The following is a 26,980-nucleotide window of genomic DNA, read 5'->3' as shown; positions in this document are numbered from 1 at the left end:
CAGTGCCAGCTACCCAAGTGCCCCAGTTTAGTGCCCCTGTGTCTTTGATCACTGCCCCACAATAACAATAATAAATAATGCAGAGAGGCCCTGTCATGTCCCAGTACGCACAAAACACCCCTGTACACCATACCAATGTCCTGATCACCGCCATACCCCAAACCAACACCCTGATCAGTGCCATATGCCATGCCAGCGCCCTGATCACCTCCATACACCATACCAGTGCCCTGATCACCCCCATACACCATACCAGTGCCCTGATCACCACCATACACCATGCCAGCGCCCTAATCACCGCCATACACCATACCAGCGCCCTGATCACCGCCATACACCATACCAGCGTTCTGATCACTGCCAAGCCCCATACCAGCATCCTGATCACTGCCATGCCCCATACCAGCATCCTGATCACTGCCATGCCCCATACCAGCGTTCTGATCACCGCTATACCCCATACCAGCATTCTGATCACCGCCATACCCCATACCAGTGTTCTGATCACCGCCATACCCCAAATCAGCGACCTGATTACCGTCATACCCCCTATCAGCGATCTGATTACCGTCATACCCCATACCAGTGCCCTGATCACCGTCATACCCCATACCAGTGCCCTGATCACCGTCATACCTCATACCAGCATCCTGATCACCGGCATACCCCATCCCATTTTAGGATCTCAACTGATCAATTTTCAAATATATCCCATAATTTGTAGACTCTATAGCTTTCACACAAACTAAATATAAACTATTTTGGGTTACTTTTACCACAAAAATGTAGCAGAATACATTTTGGCCTAAATTTATGAAGAAAAATTATCTATTTGCAAAATTGTATAATGAAAAGTAAGCAAAAAATGATTTTTTTTTTCAAAATTTTTGTTTTTTTTTCATTTATATAGCAAAAAATAAGCCCAGTGGTGATCAAATACAACCAAAAGAAAGCTCTATCTGTCTCAAAAAAAAGAATAAAAATTTCATATGGGTACAGTGTTGCATGACTAAGTAATTGTCACTCAGTGTGACAGTGCTGAAAGCCAAATATTGGCCTGAACTGGAAGGGGCTAAAAGTGTCCTGAATTGAAGTGGTTAATCCTCTACATTGTGTAAAAAGGATGTTTGATCCTGTCTTCTCTGATACTCCCCTTCTTCCACATTTCTCGTTGCATCTGCTGATAGCACAGAGCCTTGGGGCAAACTGCACTTGCTCTGTTTCGTGTGTATTGGTAGAGGGGTTTTTTTTGGGTGGGAGGGAGGATGCATGTGATTAGCACGGGACCAATCAGCGCTGTCCAGACAGAGGGTCAGGGGTCCTGCAGCCTGATAGGACAATTAGGGGAGAATGAAAACTCCTCCTACAAGTTTCTACCAGTGCTCTGCTGGACACTGATAGAAGTCACTGCTGTAACTGCTGATGAGAAAATGTATTTAGCAGTTTATATTTACTAAAATAATTGCGCTTCCGTGTTCTGTGTACTGCTAGAGACCAGATATAGTGAATCCAGGGTCCTGGGTTTAGTAACACTTTAACGTCCCCATTGACAGAGAGTTTGAAGCAGTAAAGAAATTACTTGTCTCTTATGAATCATAACCTTAGCATTCTCTCTCATTTTTCCTACAACATTCTCCCTCCAGTTGGGTGGGGAAATTTCTGATTTAGTGAATTCTCCCACCTTGTCTGTCTGAGTGACTATATACACAGCTAGATACTTACTATTTTGAGGATGGGGGAAGGAAGGGACAGTTGACTAGGCAGAAATAAGTTTTTAGGCATTGAGCTCTTCAAGCATTATGCCAACCAAATGGTCTGATGGCAGCTGTATTTTGTTATATTCTACCAACCGCAATGATCATCCATGGGGTTGGAGTTTGGTAGTCCAAAGGTTTATGCACTTACCAGTTATTTCTTCCCATAACAATCTGTTGAGAAGATTGTTCTGTTAAAAAAATTAAATATCTCTTAATTACGTGGATCAGTACAATGAAATCAGTCCTCTGTGTATTCATTGTACAAAGTTTTCCTTTCTAATTTATTCTATATTTCTTAGATGTGCATAGATTTTTATAGCTCATCTTAGACATTTACACACCCTATATTAAATATTTCAATGACTAGAACATTGATGAATAGAAAGAAAGTGATTCACTTGTTCAAACATGAAAAATGCAAGGTTGATTTGCTGGGCCGGAGCAGGTTCTACTGAGCTCTACATATTAAAACAGTAGCGATGATAGATTCTTGGCTCTTTGAAACAGAATCTATGTTTGTATAATTCCGTCTGATTTGTCCTGAATCGCAAAACCACTTCAATACATTATTGTGATAGATACAGTGCATGTTTATGTGCTGGACATTAAGCAAATTTATATTAAGTTACATTTTTATCTGCATGAATGTCTGCCTAGATCTGGCTGGTGTGTTGGAATCTGTGCCAAAATATTTTTTATTATTATGCGAATCATAGCTCGGGGGCCAGTGCACACAATGCCAGTGAGTGGTACCTAAACGCTAAAAGTTCAGATTAGCTATTTTATAGGGGACATCTACAAATGTTAATTCTGCCTAAGTACCCTTAAAGTGTTCCTAAACCCAGGACCCTGCATTCACTATAACTGGTCTCCTATAGTACACAGAACATGGAAGCGCAATTATTTTAGTGAATATAAACTGCTGAATACCTTTTCTCATCAGCAGTTAGAACATTCTTGTGATATCTATCAGTGTCCAGCAGAGCACTGGTTACAGCTTGTAGGAGGAGTTCTTATTTTCCCCTGATTGTCCTATAAGGCTTCATAACCCCTGACCCTCTGTCTGGACAGTCTGGTGGAAAAATAAGCCTCTGTAGCAATACACACCAAACTGAGCATGTGCAGCTTGTTCTATCAAAAGATGGATTGGGGAAGAAGGGAAGGATCAGAGAAGACATAGTCAAACGCCCTTTTTACACAATGCAGAGGTTAGGTTAAACATTGAGTAGAACAAGAATGATTTAGTGCATATACAGACTGATTTTACTATTGTGGGTTTAGTAACACTTTAAAGTATACTTTGTGTCTTGAATTTATTTTGAAACCTAGCAGTGCACTTCTGTGTCTCTTTGTCTCATAGCTGTGTATTTGCAGTGTGAGATTTAAGGCACTGCTGCCTCTGTTTGATGTCACTACTATGCTACTCTTTAGTCTTCTTGAAGGGGAAACTGTACCAGAAGACTTGTGGACAAGTAACTTCCTGCTTTTGTGCTTTCTAGACCTCTACTGCTGCTGGTTGATTATTCCTTCACCAGTCATCAGATTTCCAGTATTCAGAGACACAGTTCTGCCATAAGGATGCAGAGCTCTGATCCTCTACTCAGATGGTCACCTCCACAAAAAGTGTAAAACAGGGCTTGGCAAGTCTGTAAAGGAGAAAGAGATCTGTTGAGGGAGTCTAGAGGTAATGCTGGTGACCAGTTCTTTGTCTTTTGCTTGACTTTGTTTTAGCACAGCTTCAACTGTTTTTTTCTCTTCACATATCAACATCTTTCCTTCAGTATTTCTGTACACCGATGTTAATAAAGAACAAATAATTTAATATTAGACATAGTTTAGAAAAAGGTGATTGTTGTGTATTTTTGAGGGGCACTGTTAGAGGCATTCCCAAATAATAAAACTGTATTGGGAGAAATATATAGGCTGCCATACATTCTGTCCTAGTATGACAACACTCAACCTACTGGTAATCCCTACCCTAGTATGATGACGCTTAGCTGCTCACCCTACTGTATTAGGACAATAAAAAAGGGACAGAACTACTGGAATCTCTACCTTTCCTCTTGTCCCTAACATAGATGGGTGGAGTTCTGAAGTCCACAAAATGTAATCACTAATATTAGGACAAAGAACAAAGTATTGACTTTCAAACTTTATGACAAAATTAGCAGTTTTTTGGCCCTTATCAAATATACATTATGATAAAACAATTTTAATTGTATATTTAAAGCTGACCTTCATTGCAATTTTTATCCCTACAGTCCTAGATGAGAATGAGGTCTCTTCCACTCCTGAGGCTTTCTGGGGTATGCATGTCACTTATCCCATGAGAAATCAGCTTCAACACAGTGGCTGGAGGAGGGTGGACCTGGCAATGTGTCATCAGGGGGCTTGCTGTCTCTTTCTGGCTCCCAGTGATGTTACAGAGGAAGATGTTGGAGCAGGATCTGGTGCACAGTAGTGTTAACTCTACTTGTAACTCATACCATAGTATGACCATGCTTAGACACTCTCTCTACTGTATCAGGTCAACAGAGAATCGGGTCAACTGCCCCTTTCCTCCTGTCCATAACATAGATGGGTTGGGGTTCTGTAGTCCTCAGAACAATATCACTGATTACAGCAGAAAAAAAACAGAGCGCAGTGTCAGCTGACAAAAATTGTGGCAATGTCTACTTAACAAACATATATGATAAAACAATTTTAATGGTATATTAATGGTCCAACTCCTGAAGCCTTCTGGGTTAGGCATGTCACTAATTCCAGGAGGCATCAGCTTCAACACAGCAGCTGGTGGTGGGTGGACCTGGCTGCTGTCTCTTGGCTCCTGATGACATCAGAAATGAAGATGGAAGTGCAAGACCAGCAGCGGAGTGATGAATCACAGCAGGATGACGCTGATTTGTAGGGCGTATGTGTATAAAGGATAACCCCTATAAAAAAAAAAAAACCATACAAAGGAGGTTATTTGACTGGCCTCAGGTGATACAGAGATTAAACTTCTACATATGTTTTACCTGTTTTTCTGCAATCTTTTCTTCTCTACATCTGTTCAAAGTGTAAAATTTATAGAGCTTGACTAAGCTGTCAGAAAAGAGGAGGCGGGGAGCTGAAATTACACACTCCAGAGTTCAGGGAAGAGAGCTTTGAGAGCTGATTGGAGGGAAGTGAAACAACACCCTTCACACAGGAACAGAGCTGAGGCTGTTAATCACAGGCTGTATGCTGAAGCTCCCACCCCTGTCACCTTTTTTCTCTTGGTGTGCAGAAAACCTGTTAGAAGGAACTAGGCAGCAGACAGAAATTACACTTTGGAGTTAACTTGCTAAAACTGTAGAGTGCAAAATCTAGTACAGCTGTTCATGGTAGCCAATCAGTTTCTAACTTCAGCTTGTTCAATTAAACTTTTGACAACAAAAGAACCTGGAGCTGCACCAGATTTTGCACTTTACAGTTTTAGTATATCAACCCCTTCATGCTTGGACTGAGACACATAAACACTATAGAAGGATATGCTTTGTTCATGTTTGAGGTTTACAACCATTTAAAGGTTTACAGCTTACATATCCTTTTACTGTGAGCACCTATTAAGGTCCCATGAGTCAATAATCATAATAGACGTTACTTTGTGACAGACTTGTATACAATAGATATGGAATTTATACTAACTGTTAGGGGAAAAAAATTTGATTAAAAACTTCTAGATTGCAAGCTCATTTGGACAGGGATTTTTCTTCTTGTAACTTGTTTTTGTTATATACCCTTAACTTTGTGACTATATATTTTGATATAGTATTAAGTATAAAGAATGTATTGGTCCACAAAGGAGCAACATAATTCTGTCAAGGACAAGTCTTCATATCTGATCTTCGCCACCACATTGCAAGTTAAAATTTATATTGCAATCCCTGCCAGAAGTAAAGGTTGTAAGGGAGATTCCCTCATGTGGTTACAGCAAATGGTTGTAAATTAACTTTTGTTTGCAACAAAAATCTGAAACGCCACTTATGAAAAGCTTCCATTTCCTGTTGTTAAAGAGCCTGAGGCTACCAAAATCATTTGTGTAAACGGCAGTTAGCCCAGTCTCTTAGACAATCTATTCATTGCACAGATGGACAACAGTAACTGATAAAATCTGATGCCTGCCTAGAAAAATAAATAATAAATAAGTTTCATCTGTGGAAAAACATGGTTCCCTTTGCATGGTGCATGGCAGGTGTTTTTTTGAGCTGATGTTTTATCCATTGTCAAAAGAGATAAATGGTATTACTTATGTGAGTCTAAACCGTTCTGGATAATAGATCACGGATGTCAGTATTGCAATTAAAGTTTTTATAGAATTTTCTAATATAGATGTACCTTAGAACTAAACTTAGAGGTGGTCCATTGTAACTAGGAAGAAGAGGATCTGCATATTTTTTTTTTGTGGATATTGGGACTTTAAAGGTGCATAGTTCATATATAAGATTCAGCACATTTATCCTCACTTCATATTACCTTTATATAGCCAGCAGTAAGATGGTTTTGGAATAACGAATGATGAAAAATGTTTACAAGAGACGTTTGCCAGGTCCTACTTGCCATCTTTGGACCAATTTGTTTTTTATTTGGGGGGGTGGACTGATGCACACTTTGGTGAGCTGTGTTTTTGTGTTTGGTTTTTTTGTGTGCCCCATTCACTCTTCTTGCAGTTGTCAGCTGTGGGGCAGAGTGGTGTGGAAAAATGCAACACGACTGCATTTTTCTTCACCGCTCTACAGGTCTCTGTGCGACCGTGTGTTTTTATGCACGGTTGCCCAGCTCAGCTAAGCAGCTATGCACTGAAATGAACTGAATGTCCCTTTGTGGCATTCCATTAAAGTGTGTTAGAATAAAAAGGGGAAACAGTGCCTTGCTTTGTAAAAACCCAAGACTCTACCCACCCTTTGCCAGCAGCTGCGATCACTACGGGCAGAGAAAAACGTTTTGGTAGTGCGAACCTGCTCTAAAGATGCTTAGGCCTAATCATATATGTAGTGCCCCAAAAAGGTCACCAGTGGGACATTTTTGGCTACAAAAATCACTTTAAACAAACCCCAAATAATTATATATTTTCAGTAGAGGCCCAGTAGAATAAAATTGTGGCAGTTGCAATTTTTTAAGACGCGTGAAAATTTTGCAACTCTTTAAAAGTCTGAATTACTGCTGTTACTCCAGTGTTCATGGTGATTATTTTAATATTTCAGGTACTTATATAGCGCTGTCAATTTACTTAGTACTTTACATATATATGTTGTACATTGACATCAGTCCCTAACCCTCGAGTGGCGTACAATCTAAGGTCCCTAACTTACATTCATACATACACATACTAGGGCCAATTTAGACAGGAGGCAATTAACCCACCAGCATGTCTTTGGAATACCTCACATGTGTGATGCAATTGCTGTTTATATACATGCGTGGCCCTATTGATGTGTTTCTATATGTTTTTGTGTTCAGGTGTGTTTATTTTATTATAATTTTCTATGAAAGTTTTACTTTTTAATTTTTTTTATTTTACTTCATTGCTATCACAAGGAGGCCAACAAGACTGAAAATAACAATATCAATACCAAGCTCATAGCTGCAGCAGCAGCCACGTGCTTGAATGCCAGGACATACAAATTGTGTCTTGGTGGACAAAGGGCTAAAGTTAACCTTTCCTGAGAAACACATGGGAGCTGCCATTGCTAACCACCTTTTGAAGGCGCTAGCTGCCTGGCTACTATTTAGTAATTAGAAAACTGTGAGCAAATTCTTAAGTTCTTATCTGCATGTGTCTGCCAGATCTGTGACTCAAAAGATTGAAGCCACAAGGTTAGAATGACAGCCAGGCAACTAGAGTTTCAGGCATAGGAGTCTTCAATGGCAGCGTCCATGCTTCTTTTGGGAAAGTTTTCCTTTATCCTGTATGTTTTCTGCTTTTTTTTTTTTTCTCTTTTAACATAAATCAAGTGCCGCATGGATTTATAATAGCTTTATATTGAATATCAAAAAGATTATCTTTGTACTGCAGCTGGAGCAATAGGTGGTATTCACACACAGCAGTGGATTGTCCCAATTCTGGTCAGACCCTGATTGGTTTTGTTTGCTTATCTCTATATAGAACCTCCTTGGGTAATACTGGATGTTTTGAATGTCCTATGAAATACTTTTACTGGGCATTTTTTTTTTGCTTACTATACGTTTTCTCAGCTGTAGACTTGTTAAGCAGTTGTCTTTATGAATGAGAAACTTGTAGTGCAGCTGCACAGTGCAAAATGCGAGGGTAAGTATTGCTGCAGCACATAATCCTTGACCTGCAGCATGTGCTTAGGAAATACCACATTTTATAAATTCCTCTCATGTGTTCTCTGGCTCAGAAATGTACATTTGTCTGTGTAACAGCGTCTAGCTTTCAGACAGCATATTATCTTACGATTATAAATAAGGAGCAGTTAGCAAGCCTAAGGTTACATGTGAAAAACATCCATTCTGGTCTTTTGGAAATTAATGGAGATTAATAATTCAGCAAGTGCAATTAAATGAGGCTAGCATTTCATTATATGTCTTTTGTGTTCCTCTTTTTTTACTGAATTGGTTGGTTTCTCTACAACAATATGCATTTACAGTCATCCCACTGGCTACATGTTGACCTCTTGTTTCCTGGGCATGAGTTAACATGTAGTACGTTTTGGCTTATTGATATAGCAGTGTAAGTACAAGTGATGACACAGTACCCCTATACAGCCAATCAGAATTCTCTTTGTGTCAGCTGAAAATTGTCATACCTGGATTGGTTTCTTTGGGTTGCTACACTTTGTCATAGTTACGATATCTAATCCTGACCTGAAGCTTTTGGTGAACCAGGGTCCGGAATAGCACAAGTGGTCATGTTGTTGACTTACCTTGATGCTTTTGATCACTAGTTTTAAGTTGGAGCCTTTTTATAATTGTGTGTATTTCTTTCCCATTTTTAGCTGCTGCGGTTGAAGAACCAGAGGTTATTCCTGATCCTGCCAAGCAAACCGATCGTGTGGTGAAAATAGCTGGCATTAGTGCAGGGATTTTAGTATTCATCTTACTGCTTCTAGTTGTCGTTTTAATTGTCAAAAAAAGGTAAGGACTCAAAATTAAACTGCTCAGTTGTCCTGTTTGTCACACTCAGAAACTGCAAAATAATGGTGAAATCCTGTTGTCCATTAGTATTTTTTTTACTGGTTTATGTTTGATGTTATGTACATATTTGATATAACTAAACTTTTTTTTTTTTAATATGGTAAGCTGTATGTTTTTAGAAGTTTTGCAGTTATTAGAAAACATTACAAATCTTAAAAATACCTGTTTCCAAATATATATTGTAAATGCAAGTTAAAGGGGTCTTACTTTTACAAAAATGTACCAATATTAGGTTATCCTAAATAATTCCTTCAAATTCTGTGCTGTTAGATGTGCATCCATATTTCAAAATAGTCTGGTTACACTGTTTGAGAAACATCTTCGTGTCTGCGAGTTAGGTTTCGATTTGCCTTCTATTTGGGTATGGCAGATTGGTGGGTAAAGTTGTATTAAGTGTGCAGAGCTTGACTCTTATATGCAAGGATCACTTAGCCTTGTAGGGAGAAATGGTTAATAAATGTAGCCTTTTAGTTTTCATCTGGATGCCGCAACTGAGTATTGTGTCCTGTTACTGGTTAATTCAACAGATACAAATTCCAATCTTTATGAAACACTTTGGGTTTCTCTGTTGCTCCAGATAACAGTTAAATCAGTCATATTCTTAAAGGTCAACTAAAGTAGTTTTGAGTTGTAGAGTTTGCAAGAAGACCTGGCAGATTAGTGGGACTTTCTTGTTTTCTATAAGGTTCCCTTCTTACCTTTCATGGGAATTTGTGCATGTTTCGTGAAGGCTATTAGAAACACCAGAACATGCAATATACAGTATGTGCATTGCCATTCATTCTGAACAGCACCCCAGCACACACATAGACAGTACAAAGCAAACCACCTGACCATAAACACACCACAATACACAAATGTGCATGCCACATGTACAAAATGGTGTTGTGGTTGCCCCCATCCCCGCTCCTCCTCAAAAAAAAAAAAATTCAGTACATATTCATGTATTCAGACTCCCTAGGCAACCTTTTTAAAGTGAATAGGCTGCCTAAACGCACCATGCCAAAACACTGGTTAATACATGCATAAGCAGGAATAGAGGCCAATGTTTTTCTGCCATACCTGCTTACTGCATCATTAATATTTACATAGCGGTCTATTTTGGATGCAGTATGTTCACAGAATACTGTTTTATCTGTTTGCGGGTGTCTCTTACATTGACAATGTAGCCTATACTATTTCCTCCATTGAAATGGGTATTCGACACATCAAATTTTGAGTTGGTTTGCTCAGTTATCACTTTAGAGACCCTGGGATAGCTTAAGCTGTATTTGTTTAGCTTCATTTCAAGTGGAGTGGTGGTTTGGGATATGTAATGGAATGAGACATGGGAATACCACCTGATAAAAGAAAGCTTTGCTGTGCTACACATAGATTCAGTGGAGGCTTTTTTGGTTTCTTTCATCCCTTCTCAATTAACCTTCTGGGTTATACTTTCTGTTGGGTCCCAAGCTCTACTCTGTAGAAGCCAAGGATTTTATACGCTGCAATGATGGCCAAAAAGCCTGAAACAGCTGTATCCAGTTTGGAATAAAATGCTTTATATTTGTGCTATACACCAGAGGTTCTACATTTACAGTTGGCCTTTGGGGCAAAAGGGATGGTTTGCATGGCTCCACCCACTATCCTGAAATGAGAAATAATCTTATTTTTTTAACATGTGGTGGAATCCGACATGAATACCTTCCGTTATAAGGAGCAACAAATCAAGTTAAAAGACTTTTTTTTTTTTTTTTTTTTTTTTTATTAAACACCTTCCGAATATGGCCTCAGTTCCATGGTTTATATATGTATCAAAAACACAATTCACTAAGTAGAATGACAAAATTCAAATGCCAGCCCTTTTATTTGTAAGGCTGATGAACTACACTGACATTACACCTATGTGTTTTTTCCTCTGGTTCTTTTTCTATTGAAATAAAAAGAAGCGCATCAAAGCACATGGTTAACGCGAGTGGTTGCACTTTTTTAAATGTTGTATGTATTTGTATTGGATGTCAATGCATGTTGACAGTCGTCATGATGCATTTGACGTGTGTCTTAACACATATGTTGAGATATGTTTCCATGTGCTTATGTTGATTTCAGTGCAAACCAAGTCAGGTAAAAACATAAAGGTGTGGGTTCAGCTGGAGTATTTACATTTTACAGTTTGGCTTGTTATGTATTGTGTTGATAGCATACACACCTTTGTTAGGCTGATGTCAGATGGGGGATTCTGCCACAAGAGGACAATTGCCAGCAGCAGGACCACTAAAGAAGCTACTAATCTGTCCCTATAGGCAGAAGGAGGAATATGTCACTGCCGCTGGTTTGAACGCAGATGAATCTCAGTTGCTAGTTATGGCATGACGCTGCTTTAGCTAAAGAGGGGGAGTTGAAGACCTAGGAGAAAATTGGGCAATCTTTTAGCGATCCTACTTTATGGCGATTTCAACAAATTGCCATTGGCAGGATCACTAGCGGCAGAGTTGCTCATGTGACATCATCCTTGATACTATTTCTGCAAAACAGAAGCAGAAAGGAATTGAATGAGATGCGAATATGTTCGGTTACAGTGTAAGAAGGCAATTACAGTGCTATGTACAATAGCAATAATATGGAAGACTATGTACATAAAAACTATAAAGTCAAAATGTGTCCTTGTTGAAAAATTTCCCTTCAATTAAATGTAAGTTTTCAATTTGAAGTACAGACACTTGTGGAGAAGGAAAGTTTTTTTAAAAAAAAACCAGCAACAACTATTTCTTATGCTGATGTGTTGCAATGATCACCGACGACTACTGAGCTGCTTAAATGTTGCTTTTCAGATGATGTTTTCTTAGCATATACATTGCAGTACAGAGACTGCTTGTACTGACTTGTTCCCAAGGTTTGTATTACTGTTGATCTGATACGTGCTCCATTTGTTTTACCATTTAGGTTAATTGTCACTGCTGCTAATAATTCCTTACTAAGCTGTAAAAAAAAATTCCACTGTTATGGGCTATACAATTTAACCAGGATATTAGCTGAAAAAATGCCTATACTGTAGTCACACTGCCATGCTCTGTTAACAAACAGCAGTTCAGTCAACACCCTTGTATGCTGGACAGCTGTCAAAATTAGGGCTCTTTTAATGGTAAAGTCTCTGAAATAGTTTTAGATCTTAAGAAATCCCTTTGGTCCCTTATTTCAAAGCGTTTAAACTTAAATTCCATTTTCTTTCAGATTCCCTATTTCATAGAATCTGCCCTGGCTTACACCTGCAGTGAGAAACTGGTTTCTTGCTGTGTGACATTAGACAAATTGATAGTCTCATAGCATTCGTTGAAGCTCAGGGATAATCTCTACATTATTTCTGTTCTTCAGACATATAAATTTGAGCAAATTAGGTGGTTTCTTATTTTAAAATGAACCTGTCACTAAAGTAACCAGTTCAGATTGGGTTTATGATGCAAAATAATTTCGTAATGAGAGGCTGCATAACCAGATGTAGAGTAAGCAGCTGAAATTGCATGCAAATCTCAACCCTTCCTGCAAAACTATAGTTTATCCCTATCTCCATCAACCCCTGGAGCCAGTGAGACTGCCCAGGACATTCAAGCGGTATTAAACCCAAAACAAAAAATTTAAAATATTGTGCTTACCAATCATTAGATGCGGTGGCTGCATTGGACTTCGTTTTTAGTTTTTTTTTTTTGTTTGTTTTTTTTTTGTCCCTCCCTCCCGTTTTCACTTGGTGATCTGGCCAGTAACATACCTCCTGTATTAGAGTGTCCCCACTCTGGATGTTGGCGCATAGGAGACACCTTTGGACAGCAGCATTGTCACTTTGGGGAAGGCGGCGTTTTGGATGGACTAACAGCGGGAGTTTGGCTTCAGTTTGTTAGTATATCTAAATCAAACACTTTTTATAAGCAGTTACAGCAAATAGATTTGTTCCTTTTTAGGATAAAGGTTTTACATGGAATAAAAAAATCTGATCATTGTAAGCACCCGTCAGTGGCAAGTGGCCTTTCTCAACCCTCAAACTGCCACATCTGCAGGACAGCTTGTTCTGTTGAAAAAAAAAACAGATTTACTGGCCCGATCACCAGATGAAAGTAAATGGAAGAGCCAAAAAACAGGAAATTTAGGTAGCCATCACATCTAAGAATTGTTAAGGTGCAATATATGAAATTTTTGCTTTTGGGTCTAACACCACTTCAAAGGATCCCTGGAGGAGGTGGGAGGGGGGCTGCATCAAGCTAAACATTCGCTAGACTCATATATAGGGATAATCTATAAATATAAGTTTCCTTTCCCTTGTTATGAAATTGTGAGTCACCAAGTAGTTGAAGGAGAAGTACAGCCAAAGCTTGTTTGGCTGTACTTCTGTCGATCAGAGGAGTGTAGTTTGTTTTGCACTCCTGTGACCTGTTTTCAGCCAAAAGAGGTCTAAAGTCAACTGTCGGCCGATGTCACTCATCTGGTCCGGCTGAGGAAAGAGCCTGACTTTAAAGTCGGGATCCACCCAGATGTCTGTACCGGCACCTGGTTTAGCCTCTCAGCGACCTGCTAAGAGCCTGAGCCAGCTGCTCCCTCCACTGCCCAGCACTCCAGTGAGAGCTGGGGGGGGGAGAGAGAGCAGTGACTGACCGTCACCACTCTGTGCTCAAAGCGGCAGGGAGAGCTGAGGGGTCGGCGGTGTCTGATCCCTCACTTCTCACCCAGTGGGGGACAGATGCAGTACTGGAATGATGCTGCACCCACCTAGGTAAGTATGATTAAAAAAAAAAAAAAAAAACATATACCCGTACTTCTCTTTTAGATGAGGTTAGTATTCAGGAGAAAATCATCGGCAGTGGCCGAACCATTTGGATGCCAACGGATTGCCTTTACATTTCCTTGAGTTCCATTCAAGCTATGAGAATCCTTTAAGCACTGTCTGTAAATACAGCCCGGTGTTTATCCATCCTCAAGAATTCTATATTTAACAGAAAACTAGATCACTAGTAGAATGACAGTGATAGACAGTTTCTTTGTAAGGTCGATAAACTGTACTGGAATTACACCTGTTTTTGCCTCTGATGTGTTTTCCATTGAAATCAATGGAAGTGCGTTCAAAATGCAAGTTATCGTTCCCTGTCATGCATTTTCAACATGCATTGTAGTGCACTTTATGTTGATGTCACTGCCCATCATAATGCATTGATGAGCATCATAATGCATGTTGACTTAACACGTGCATAAATTTAATAAGTTTTGATGTATTGCCATTGATTTCAGTGGAAATGCATTGAGCAAAAACTTGCAAAGTCCAGTCGGAGTGTTCAGTTAGGCAGAAAAGTAAAATCACAGCTTGACCAGTGATTGACTCACTGTATTGATAGCATACACATCTTTGTTATTGATAGTAGTAGTATTATTATTATACAGGATTTATATAGTGCCAACAGTTTGCTCAGCGCTTTACAATATAACAGGACACAATACAGCAACAATACAGTTCAATACAAGAGGGTTAGGAGGGCCCTTATCCTTAGTATTTTAACTGTCAGCAGATAAGACAAAAATTATTATTAATTTTTTTTTTTTTAAAATCCAATATTCATATTAAGCACTTTTTGGCTACTTTAATATTCAACAGATTTTTCTGTCTAAAACATTGGCATAAAATGTAAACACTGTTGAAGGAAGCTGACCATTCCTACTGATAAGGAAAGGGTACATTATAGTATGCAATCTACAGCCAGTGATTACTAGCCCATAAAAGCTAAATGTACTCTACTTAAGTACTTGCTGTTTATTATGAATGGTGATTATATTATTATGTATGCATACCTATGCAAGACTTGTCACATTTTCTCTTCCCCCGCAATTATCCTGTAGTTGATCCTTTTATTTCTTGCCTGTGCTGCTGTCCCCGCATCAAAGTTTGAGGATATGAAGATTTAGCTTTATTATATGTATTGGGTTCCTTCCTATTCTGCTAGGGGGAAATAAAAAATTAAACAGCACCACCTAGTGGCTCTCTGAAGTAGCACAGCAATCGCTCACCATTGCTTGTGGTATTCTTTGCATGCCAGTGAGCTTGAAAATGAATTTACTAAGATTGTGCTGTCATTGGTATGTTATTAATATCTGCAATGTCACTGTAGTAATGTGTTAACTGTAGAAATGTACTAGTACATGTTATGTGTATAACGGAAATGATTTTGTATGAACATGTAGTAATGTTATTGTGGAAATATGTTGTAGTCATGCTGTATTGTTTACTGATTGGACTGATTAATTATTGCCTTTTTACAATTACCTCCTGGAGATATATAACATGGCGAAGGAACTTCTGCATTAGAAGCCTTAGGTATGCTCCAAGTGTTGTCTGCAAGCCAGCTACTCATGTGCTTTCATGTATTATTTTCAGTTATTTTATACAGTGCTTTCTGTTGTTTGCTAATGTGGTTGATGAGTAACCATTCACTCACAAAATGCTTTATGAGGAGATCAAATTAAAGCATTGGTCCATCCAAAACTGTTATTTACTTTTGGGTGCATGGCAGCTGTTTGAATTGCCTATTGGCTTCTTCTATGCCTTAGGACGTAGCAAAATCTCTGTACCGCAGTTTCTCATGCTAGCCTTAGAGGGCGCAAATTTTAACTTCTTTCACTGAGCCATGTGAAAAATTGTCCTATCAGATGCAGTCACTGTTTGGGTATTCAGACAGCTGTAGGTTCTAGGGCCACTTGGATTCTACAGCCAGCAGTGGAGATTTTCCTTCCATGCTTTTATGATTGATGTGGGAAAGGATTGTTCTTCATGAGTTCAGCCTGCAGGCTCAGTGTGAGGAATTAGGCTGCATATGGCTACCTTAACTCTCTCACTGCCAGACTCCTTTTGTATTACAGTAAATACAGAAACGGGGGAATTAAGGTGGGGAAATCCCACTCCTGAAGGGACATATTAAAAGCTGCTAGCCCATCAGCATCCACTCATAACTGATAAAGCCTCATTCTTGGGTGCACTGGCCTGCTAAATTATACTTTTCCACTTACATTGGAAATAAATATTTACACAAGCTAAGCAAATTCAGAGAATTAGAAAAAAAAACATCCTTGAAAGTTAGGTAAGTGGTTAAGTAATGTTGACTCCCACTTTTGTGGGCTTATAGGTATGTTTTAAAAGGACATTATCACAAGCTGAGGACAAAAAAACTATACTGTTTCATATTTACATAACCCTTTACCTAGAAGTATAGTTTCTTTTCCATACTTTTGGTAAAGGGGAACTAATCTGGTAGTTAGAGACTTGTTATGGTGTCTGTTGCCTGATTTGACCAGTTGTAGGCTTGTCACCAGCTTTTAATGTAGGGTTTACCACAGGACAATCCCCCCTTCCCCTAATGCATTCCTACCCATGGCTGTATTCAGTCAATCAGGTTGAAGGGTTTTTCGATGGATCACATTTGTTTCCCTGAGATATGACATACACATGTTAAAAGAAAAGTATGGGCTTTAGAAAAAACTAAAATACTCACCCAGGTGGATGCAGCAATAATCCGATGCTGCATCTGTTTCCAGCCAGCTCTGCACAGAGAACTGAATGATCAAACACAGCTGATCGCTGTTTGTCATGTTTGGATAGTACAAAAGTGTGGGAATCGTTCTTAAAAACAAATTGTTCATGTCCTAATGGCCAACTTGTACATTTTTGGAAAATGTTTGTGTGAATGGACATTGGTCTTTCCTGTAGGAAAAAAGGGAAGGACATGGTACCATAGATGTGTTCCTTTCAAACATTTAGGAACTTCAGTAGATGGTGGCAGACTTTAAAAGGTTAAGGACAGATGTCTTGCCACTCTGGCTGTTCTAGTATCAAGTCAAACCACTGGATTGTGTGTGTATGCGCGCGCGCGCACACACACACACAGACACACACACGCATATATGAGTACACCACTTTTGAAAAGTAGGATTTTAATCAATATCCCGATGAACAATTTCTGACATGAAATTTCTAATCTAAAACTGAGTTTTATAGAACATTTTACTTAGCTCATTACATGAAAGTAAGGTTATTAATATAAATTAGATTACAAAATTTTCAATTTTACTCAAATTATTTGATGCAAAAATGAATACACCCCACAACAAAAACTGCTGCATCTAGTATTTTGTATGATTTGTAAGGACAGTACCAAGTCTTCTAGGCATGGAATGAACAAGTTGGCAACATATTGCAACATCTATCTTTTTCCATTCATCAAGAACGACCTCTTTTAGAGCCTGGATGCTGGATGGAGAGTGATGCTTGTCGCATCAGAATTCCCCATAGGTGTTTGATTGGGTTCAGTTCAGGAGACATACTTGGCCACTGAATCACTTTCACCCTGTTCTTCTTCAGAAATACAACCGTGGCTTTAGATGAGTGTTTTGTATCATTGTCATGTTGGAAAAGTGTGCGATGTCCAAGGGCATGGAGTGATGGTAGCAGCTTCTCTTTCAATACAGAGCAGTACATCTGTGAATTCATGATACCATAAATGAAATGCAGCTCCCTGACACCAGCAGCACTCATGCGGCCCCACAAAAGGACACTGCAACCACCATGTTTTACTGTGGGCACCGTGCATTTTTTTTTTGTACTCCTCATCTTTGCAATGCCATACAGTTTTGAAGCCATCAGTTACAAAACCATTTATCTTGGTCTCATCACTCCAGAGTACAGAGCCAAAGTAGTATTCTTTTTCAGCATGGGCCCTGGCAAATTCTAGGTGGGCTTTTTTTATGCATGGGCTTTAGGAGAGGCTTCCTTCGTGGACAACACCCATGCATGCCATTCCTCTGCAGTGTATGTCGTATTGTGTCACAGGAAACAATCACCCCAGTTTGTCTTACTACTTCTTTAGCTAACTGCAGTAAACTTGCATGGCAATTTTCTTCAACCCTTCTCATCAGAAGATGCTCCTGTCGAGGTGTTAACTTCCATGGATGGCCTGGATGTCTCTGTGAGATGGTTGCAGTTCAATCTTTGTTGAATTTTTTATCACCTTTGCTACAGAATTTCTGACTGATAAGTAAACCTTTGCTGATCTTCCTGTAGCCTTCACCTTCCTTGTGTAAAGAAATAATTTTTCTTTCTCAGGCCTTGTGACATTTCTCTTCCATGTGGTGCCATTGCTGAGAGCATGAAATGGGAAGGGATTTTCTTTAAGCAACTCCCATTTTTATAATCCACTGTCTGCTGGACACCTGTTTAATGAATAATTAGACTCACCTGTAGTTGAATTCTTGTTAATTAGGAATTTGTTGTCTAAAATTTATCTTTGCTCCTAAGACTTGAGGTGTATTCATTTTTGCAACATGGTCTTGAATGAATTTCTTAGGAAAAACACTTTTTTTGTGTCTGCAAATTAACAAATCTTGTTTGCAATCAATGGCCCGCATTTGTGGGAGTATTTTATAGTATAGTGTCCCATAGAAAATGTTGATTGTGAAATGAAAGTGAAGGTTTTCTGGCAAATCTTTTGGGGTTTACTCATTTATGCTGAGCACTGTGCACGTGTATATGTGTGTAAGTCTATATATATATATATATATATATATATATATGTGTGTGTGTGTGTGTATATATACTGTATATGTGTGTGTATGTGCATATGTATATAGAAAATAGAGAGAGACTTACTGTATATAGTCTTTCTTCTGATGATAGTGTCTCTTTAAACATATGGATATTTGCTGAAGGCACAGCCAGTTTAATGATGTCATTAAGCCTTCCGCAGATCAACCATATGTGGTTTACACAGAAGCATTTTTCTTTTACCACTGATCAATATCAGTGTCTTTACATGCTCTGAAACAATGTTTATACATGTCCCATAAAAAATTCATGTTTTTTCCACTCAATGGATGGAAACAAATATACATATTTACATATGTGTATTTTAATTTTTTCTTACCAATTCATGCCCTACATATTTGCAGTTATGTTGTCCTGTAGGTCACTCATGCCCACTTTGCTAAGGTGTCTTGTGATTTTGTGAAGATTTCTATAGAATTTATCATTTTGCTGTGAATGGCAATTCATGGCATTGAAAACCTATATCTCATGAAATATCTCTTTGAAAAGAACTGTCATGAAATGGCTAGTGATGATTTTTTTAAATAGTTTGATAACACATATATTTTTCACATTGTACCTTTGGAAATGTGCAAAGGGATGTTGTTTTCATTAAAATCAGAGAACCTTCAGATCAGCAGCTTCAAGTTTTATCTTAATTAAAACCTCAATTAACAAACGAAAAGCGGGAGAGGGATCTTTTCTTCCATTTGTCTCTGGCACACAGACAGTCTGTAAGGGACCTGGATTAGACAGGAGCTCGTGCCATGCTAGCCCAGGTCCTGCTCCTCTTGTTTCTGGATTGAATGGTCACCTATTTGTTGTTTTTGGCGTTACTCCACCATATTGTATCACCATTTCCTTGGCCTGAAGCCTGCCTCCTCCACATTCTCAGCCTTTGGCCTATCACCCAAGACAAAGGAATGTTCATTCCAAAATGCTTTTCAATGCTTTACTGCACAACTCAATGATGGTTCAGTAGGTTTCTTGTAAGCACAGTTCCTTTACAGCATGACATCCTTACACATATTTCAATATTCCTTAGTACACGACATCCTGAGCAGTACTTCTCAAGTACAGAACATTCACATAAGTCCCAGAACTGTTAGTCATCTTCCCAGATGGTACCATCTCTATACTGTAGATGTTGCTTACACAGGATGTACCTTCCCCTCACAAAAAGGGAAACCCTCCACAGGCCCAGAGACCTTGCTAAACCAAGCCGCAGGACCCAGTAAGCGAAGGTCAGGGGAACATGGTTTCTGCTCCAAAAGTGTTCTCATCTGAATGCCCTGGTGCTTCAGCTCTGCTGAGGGTTCTCTCACTCACTGCCAATACACAGGCTACATAATGCTGGTCAGGGATGTATCTGCTTCCTTACCCTTTCTATTGTGGTCCCACCCGCAGCTGGCATATAAAAGGCACTATCTGCACCCAATACATCACTACAGAAGGGGCAACAGATATAGAGGCACTAACGAGAATAGAGCCCCATCATTGGTGTCAGTGGATGGAATAGTGCTCCATTATTTGTGTCAATAGGAGGAATAGTGCCCCATCATTGATGTCAATGAGAGGAATAGTGCCCCATCGTTAGTGTCAGTGAGGAGAATAGAGCCCCATCATTAGTGTCAGTGAGGAGAATAGAGCCCCATCATTGGTGTCAGTGGATGGAATAGTGCTCCATTATTTGTGTCAGTGGATGTAACAGTGCTCCATTATTGGTGTCAATGGGAGGAATAGTGCCTCAATATTGGTGTCAGTGGGAGGAGTAGTGCCCCATTATTGGTGTCAGTGGGAGGAGTAGTGCCCCATTATTGGTGTTAGTGGGAAGAGTAGTGCCCCATTATTGGTGTCAGTGTGAGGAATAATAGCCCCATCATTGGTTCCTGTGAGTGGAATAATAGCCCCATCATTGGTGTCTGTGAGAGGAATAATGACCCTTCATGGGTTTCCTTGAGAGGAATAATGCCCTATCATCTGTGTCCATGAAAGGAATAGTGCCCCATCATTGGTATCAGTGGGAGGAATAGTGCACCACTGTTGATGTTGGTGTCAGAAATTACAACCCATTGGTAATATCACTGGGAGGAATAGTGCCCCAAGAGCCAGATAAAGACAAGCTAAGGGCTGTAGTTTGGAGACCACTGTTCTAGAGACAAGAAGATGAAGGCATTGTCAGGGTGAGAACTGTAATCCCTGTGAAAGGTAATAAAACCCATTAAGGTACACATGCACGGTTCTTAGCATGTGTACCATCATGAAAAATGTGTTTATGCGAAGTTCACGTTAAAAATGGTTGTCCTTTAAGATACCTCCTCTGCTTTTATAACCTCTCCTAAATTGCCTCTAAATCATTGTCCTAATGCAGTACTATACACATATGAGCAAGTCCTTATTGCAAACCATTAAAAATTCATGTTTTTTTTTTCCTAGTATTGTTCTTGTGTTACAGAAAATACGCACTGGTCTCAGAAAAGCATGTAATTAAATTCCTGCTTGACACTGGAGAAGTTCATTTAGGTTGCTAATTGGTCATTAGTCTCAAATGAAGTGTTTTTGTGTACACTGAATGTAAGAAGCCAAGTGCAATGGCTGTAATACCCCTACTTAGCAAGTCAGGCATAGCATTAATTAGTTGATTTCAAGTTGTCATTGGTAACAGGAAGATAGAAAGCAATCAAGTAGCACTATCCAATTTGTTTGTTTTTTTTTAAAGCATCTATCTGGTACTGTGTATGTACCGCTGAAATACCCCTATTTTTCTAAAACATTTAAAGTGGCACTAAACCCAAGTTTAAAAGAAAATCATGTTAAATACCTGTAGCTACCTGGGTCTCTACTAATAGCAGCATTGCACAACTTCCTTTCAGAGTGATGTGCAGTCTTTTAATCTACATGGTCCCACTGTATGTGGAAACTTCAAATCAACCTGACGGAATAAAAAGAAATAGCAGTATTGGTGAGTGCATTGATTGATGGAATTTGTAGTTTGTGTAGAGAGGTGCACGTCATCACTGTAAGGGTTCCACAGAGTGATCAGTTAACAAAAAAAAAAGTATGTGGCAGAAATTTTGACATTTAGGGCCAGTTCACACTACATGCATTTCAGTATCTTTTTTCTGCATCCAAAATGCACAGAGAGAAGGTTATATGGTTGTCAGTGTCATAGTTCACATCAGTGTTTGCAGTTCCAGTGCATTCCAGTTGCAGAAAAAAAAAAAAGTAGAACAGGCTGCATTTTTCCTGTACTGGAATGTGGTATAATGGAATGGAATGTCCCTGTTTAAATTGAAGAAAGAGGGGAAAAATGAACTGGAAATCATCAAACCCGCATCGGAATGTGTAAAACAACGCAACAGAACGCGCCTAAAACGTCTAAAAAAACGCACGTGGAAACGCATCCAGAACACATCTGGACTGCGTTTTTATGGTGTGAACCAGCCCTTAACCACCTCTCGTCCGACCGTTGTATATAAACGGCCTGACGGTGGCACTGCAGGGTCGGGTGGCCGTCTATAAACGGCCTCCCCGTACCCTGCTTGTGCGCGCTCCCTGGGACACAGTGAAACACCGATCGTCGGACGGGACCTCTGTACGAGGTCCCGATCATGTGATCACTGATTGGCCAATCAGTGATCACATGCAAAGTAGTAAACAAGATGTCACTTCTGACATCATTGCTTACTACGTGTGAAATCTGTGAATGATCACAGAGGTCACATGGTACAAGGCTATTCACAAAAGCCTTGTACCATGTGACAAGCTGTGACCAATCACAGCTCACTGTACTGCTAGGGTGACAGTATGTAAAAAAAAAAAAAAAAAAAAAAAATATAAAATAATATAATAAAAAATGTTTAAAAATTATAATTTTTGCTTATAAACTAATTTGGATTTTTTTTTTTTACTAAAAAGATAACGGAATAAATTTTGGCTAAGATTTATGATGAAATATTTATTTGCAAAATTTTATTAAAAAAACACTTCAAAATTTTTGGATATTTCATTTACATAGCAAAAAAAATACAAATCCCAGTGGTGAATAAATACCACCAAAATAAAGCTTTATCTGTCTCAAAAAAAAGGTAAAAAATTCATTTGGGTACAGTGTTGCATGACCGCGCAATTGTCATTCAAAGTGTGATAGCGCTAAAAGCTGAAAATTGCCCTGGTCAGGAAGGGGGTAAAAGTGTCCGGTCTGGAAGTGGTTAAAGAGAGCGTAGTGGTATAGAATTCTGTTCTGCTCTGCTCGTGGTGTTTAGTTAAACATTGGAGCATTTACTAACACTTTAAGAATTTTTTTTTTATCTTGCTTACCTGCCCTGCTAACTAATAGTTCTATCACTAAACTTCACATGGGGTTTTGATATCGTTTGACCATAAGGCTTCATTCACACACCCTGACTAAATTATGTTCCAGCAGCAGGCAGAAAGTTGCCAAACTACAGAACATAGTGTTCTATACTGCATATATTGATGCTGTATGTCAGTGGTCTCCAAACTGTGGCCTGGGGGCCAGATGTGGCCCTTTGCTTGCTTTTATCCAGCTCTTGGGGCACTATTTCATCTACTGATAGCAACAATGGGGAATAATGTCTCCCACTTACAACAAGGAAGGGGCCCAATGATACCAATGATGGGGCACAATTAATTCCAATGATGAGGCACAATTCCTCCCACTGACAACAATGATGGAGCATTGTTTTTTCCCGCTGACGTTGGGACCTTTTCTACTCCCATTGGCCACAGTCCAACCCTACTAAAGCGTAAAGGATAGTACACTGGCCATTTGCTTAGAAAGTTTAGAGACCCCTGCTATGTACCGTTTATACAGTGCTGCCAGGAACCACATAAATTAGTAAAGAAAATAGTCTGTTTGGGCCAGTTTGGTCCCTTTGATTATGTCCAATTTGGTGTTGAAGTTTTGGAATTTTGGTACCTGTTGACAGGCATTGAGTCCTATATGTCCATACATTTTGTAAAGAATGCAGTAACTGAATGAAGCTAGGATTTTTAACTTTTTACCTTGGGAAGGGATCTTGTAAATTTAGACTGAATACTTTATACTTGTGAATGAATCCAGATTCTGGAATGCATACTGTAGAACCTACACTTGTCTGTGTAGGTTGGTCTGCCTGGACTAAGGTTGAATGTGCTGTCATGATATACATGGTTTGCATTATAAGGCGACAATGTATAGAGACACTCTGTGTGAGTGTTGTCAGCCTATGCATGGAAATCAGTTTGAAGGCTCACATTGGCTGGATCACTAGGCGCAATTGCAGTCACATTGTGGAGCCTGATAATATCCTTTTGTTCATATCAATCAAAGTTCACATTGCTTAGCGTGAAGTCATTGGTGTACTCCTTGTTATATTATTAACCTAATATTTATTTTCCCGAACTGTTCAAATTTTTTACCTTCTTTATATAATTGTGTTTGGTTCCATAAACATTTTGTGATGTGAAGTGTTGCTGTTAAACTGGCTTATATGTGTGATGCTGTAGATGTTGACTGGGTTCACTCTTAAATCATAGACGTTCCTGTCCAATTAAAGGGACACTGCATATTTTCCCAAATTTTTTTTTCTCATTTTTTACCAGTGTGCTTCATTATAAAATCATTTGGGCTTTGTTTTATAAATAGTCATATATAATATCATGATAGTGTGTAGATGTATAGCTTTTCAAATGTGTATATTCTAAATCCTAACTGTATACTATAATTAGGGCTTTGCAAACATTTGCCCATGATGCTCATGGCACATCATACAGCCATGTGAGTAGGAATTAACTGGAGTGCACTTTTATTACCAATCCTTTGAGTCTGTAGGGCAACACTATAATAGATTGTTTTAAGATGAACTCAAAATGCATGCATTTTTTGGAGTCCTCTGGCGCATTAGGCCAATGCCGAGAATGGCTTCTTGTAAGGCATTTGGTTGCATGGCATACCTAGGTGAAATTCATTCTCCAGATATTTTCATGCCAGATTAATGGTTAAAAAAATTGTGTGTGTATATGTATGTGTGTAATATATATATATATATATATATATACTTTTTTTTTTTTTTTTTACCAAAGCTTGCGTATTATGGTGGAACAGAATTTTACAGCTACAGTGCCATCTTCCTAAAGATGGACTGGGTGTCCCACTAGCCACATTCATAAAAGTATTCTTGAGGTTTCATGTATACTATGGAGAAGGGAAGACGTAAGAAGGTGTTAGAATTATTTGAGCCTCATTTTCACTATAACAGTCCTCATCTGAAGCATTAACATGCATGAGGGATCCTACAGCACTTTAGTACATTCAATATGAAATTCTTTACCGTGAGAGACAAAGGCTACTACTAATAATGTCTGAGTCTTGTTTTTGGACTGTTGAAATTTCTGGGCTTTTAGTGACAATTTTTATCTATTGAAACACCATGGGGTGAAACATCTAGGCTACAGATCCTCCACGTCAATGTCTGGATACAAGTACCAAATATCAGAAGTTCTGTATTTTAGGAGTTAGTTGCTATGTTAGTACATGGACCAACATTTTGGTGACAAGCAGCCCAGTGTTCTTTCAAGTTGTTTTAAAGGATAAGTTCACCTTTATACAAACAAAATTATAAATGCACATTTTTTTGCAGGTAAAAAAAAAATGTTTATTATTTTTTGTTGCAGGGGCCTCTAAAGTATTGCACCAGCAATCAGCAGATTTCTGGTGCCATGCAGGTCTCCTACAAATTTGTCAGTATATCTGCTTGCCCATACGGGATAGCTGATATACTAACAGGAAGACTCAATTAACTACCATGGCGCTCCACAGCACTGTGGTAGTGCATTGAGAACTACAAGCCGACAGCTGCTAAGGTTGCGGGACTTCTAGTTTCTCATTCACATAACACAGCGAATGAGTGCACGGCTGCATTTTTTTCTTAAGTTTGACAGCGAGGGGGGAGAAGATCCCCTGCTAGTTGTCAGAGCAGGGAAAGCTAGGGCCAATGCATTCATAACATGTTACACCTTGAATATGGGTGTAACATGTTATGAAAGGTGAACTTATCCTTTAAAGAGCATCTACAGGGAATGAGCAACATCAGTGGTTAACTGCTACTGATATCTAAGAAACAATGGTTCATATTTTACCTCCAAGTTTTATAATTGCTTGCCCTAAAATTCATCAGACATTCAACAGTATGGTATGACTACAATTGTCCTCTCATGCTCTGATTTGTTAGTGATTTGTGGTTAGGCTGCAACATACTTGGATATAGAGATGAACCCTTATAGCAGACTGCCTTTTTTTTCACAAGCTCTGATAGAGTAAGATGATCTGAATATTAGGCTGTTAAATAGCAGAGAATCTGGATGACAGGGATATATACTGCATGATTAGCAGAAGATGACCTCCGATACAAACCCCTTTGCCTTTATTAAACATAGACCTTTAGGTTCCATGTATATAAAAGCATTAATGCAGTGTGTACTATTGCATGTAACATGCGTTCCTGCTTTGAGGTGCTGTTCATTTTGAATGGCACTGCAAACGTATCTATTTTGCAGCATGCTGCAATGCACAAAAAAAGGGTCACATCTAATTTTCGGCACTTTGGGGTGCAAAAGCAGTCCATTCATTTTAATGGGCTGCCTAAACACAACATGTGTTAACTTATGAAAGGGGTGTCCAACCTTTTGACATTCTTGGGCCACATTGGAAGAAAAGGAATCGTCTTGGGCCACACCTAAAATACACTACAATAAGGATAGCTGATGAGCAGAAAAAGTTGGACAGATCACAAGGTAACGATCACTGATATAGATAATGGGGTTGATTTATTAAAACTGGAGAGTGCCAAATCTGGTGTAGCTTTGCACAGAAACCAATCGGCTTCCAGTTTTTTTTTGTAAAAGTTTATTGAAAAAGCTGAAGTTGGAAACTGGCTACCATGCATAGCTGCACCAGATGTTGTACCCTCCAGTAAATCAACCCAATGTACCTATTTGAGTAATAAAACTTAATTTTATTTGTAATATTTTTTATTATAAAACTAAAAGTGGGCAACCTAAAACTAGTGCGATATTTGGCACTGTTTTTGATAAACGAACGCATCAATATCTGGTTCGATGGATGTAGTATGAATTCTCAAGGTGATCATCAGATATTTTGGTTCTTATTTTGCCCTTCATGTGCTTCATCCTTGAAAATAGTTTCTCACAACTATAGGTACTGCTGAAAATGGATGACATGAATAAGGCATGATTGTGAAGAGTTATTTTTCTTTGGGAAGATAAAACTTCTAAAAGTCCAGTAAAGAGACACTGTCAAATTTTTCTTCGGCCGTATGTGTTCAGTAAGTGTAAATGCATTTTTTCAAAATAATCCCCCCCCAAAAAAATCAGCAATTTTAAGTACGTTTATGATTTCTTGTTGAGCTGCATTCATAGCTGTCTTGCGCCACAGGTT

General features: G+C 38.9%; 1 protein-coding gene across 12 annotated transcripts in view; it reads left to right on the top strand.

Annotated features, from left to right (window-relative positions):
• LOC149462829 (receptor-type tyrosine-protein phosphatase kappa) overlaps positions 1 to 26,980 on the top strand; it is a 571,684-nt gene that overhangs the window by 451,161 nt on the left and 93,543 nt on the right. For 7 of the 12 annotated variants that reach the window (XM_089676124.1, XM_089676125.1, XM_089676127.1 and 4 more), the window contains exon 14: positions 8,738 to 8,876. In XM_089676124.1, coding sequence (XP_089532250.1) covers positions 8,738 to 8,876 — 139 coding nt within the window. Of the gene's footprint in view, positions 1 to 8,737; positions 8,877 to 15,222; positions 15,265 to 26,980 lie in introns of all 12 variants that reach the window. The other 5 variants (XM_089676123.1, XM_089676120.1, XM_089676118.1 and 2 more) reach the window with 1 other exon arrangement.

This window comes from Staurois parvus, unplaced genomic scaffold (assembly GCF_062004578.1).
Source record: "Staurois parvus isolate SC_StPar_1 unplaced genomic scaffold, SC_StPar_1.0 ptg000165l, whole genome shotgun sequence".
In the NCBI taxonomy this organism is placed as follows: domain Eukaryota; kingdom Metazoa; phylum Chordata; class Amphibia; order Anura; family Ranidae; genus Staurois; species Staurois parvus.
The sequence above is the reverse complement of the archived record's forward strand: the minus strand, read 5'-3'. Positions and strand labels throughout refer to the sequence as shown.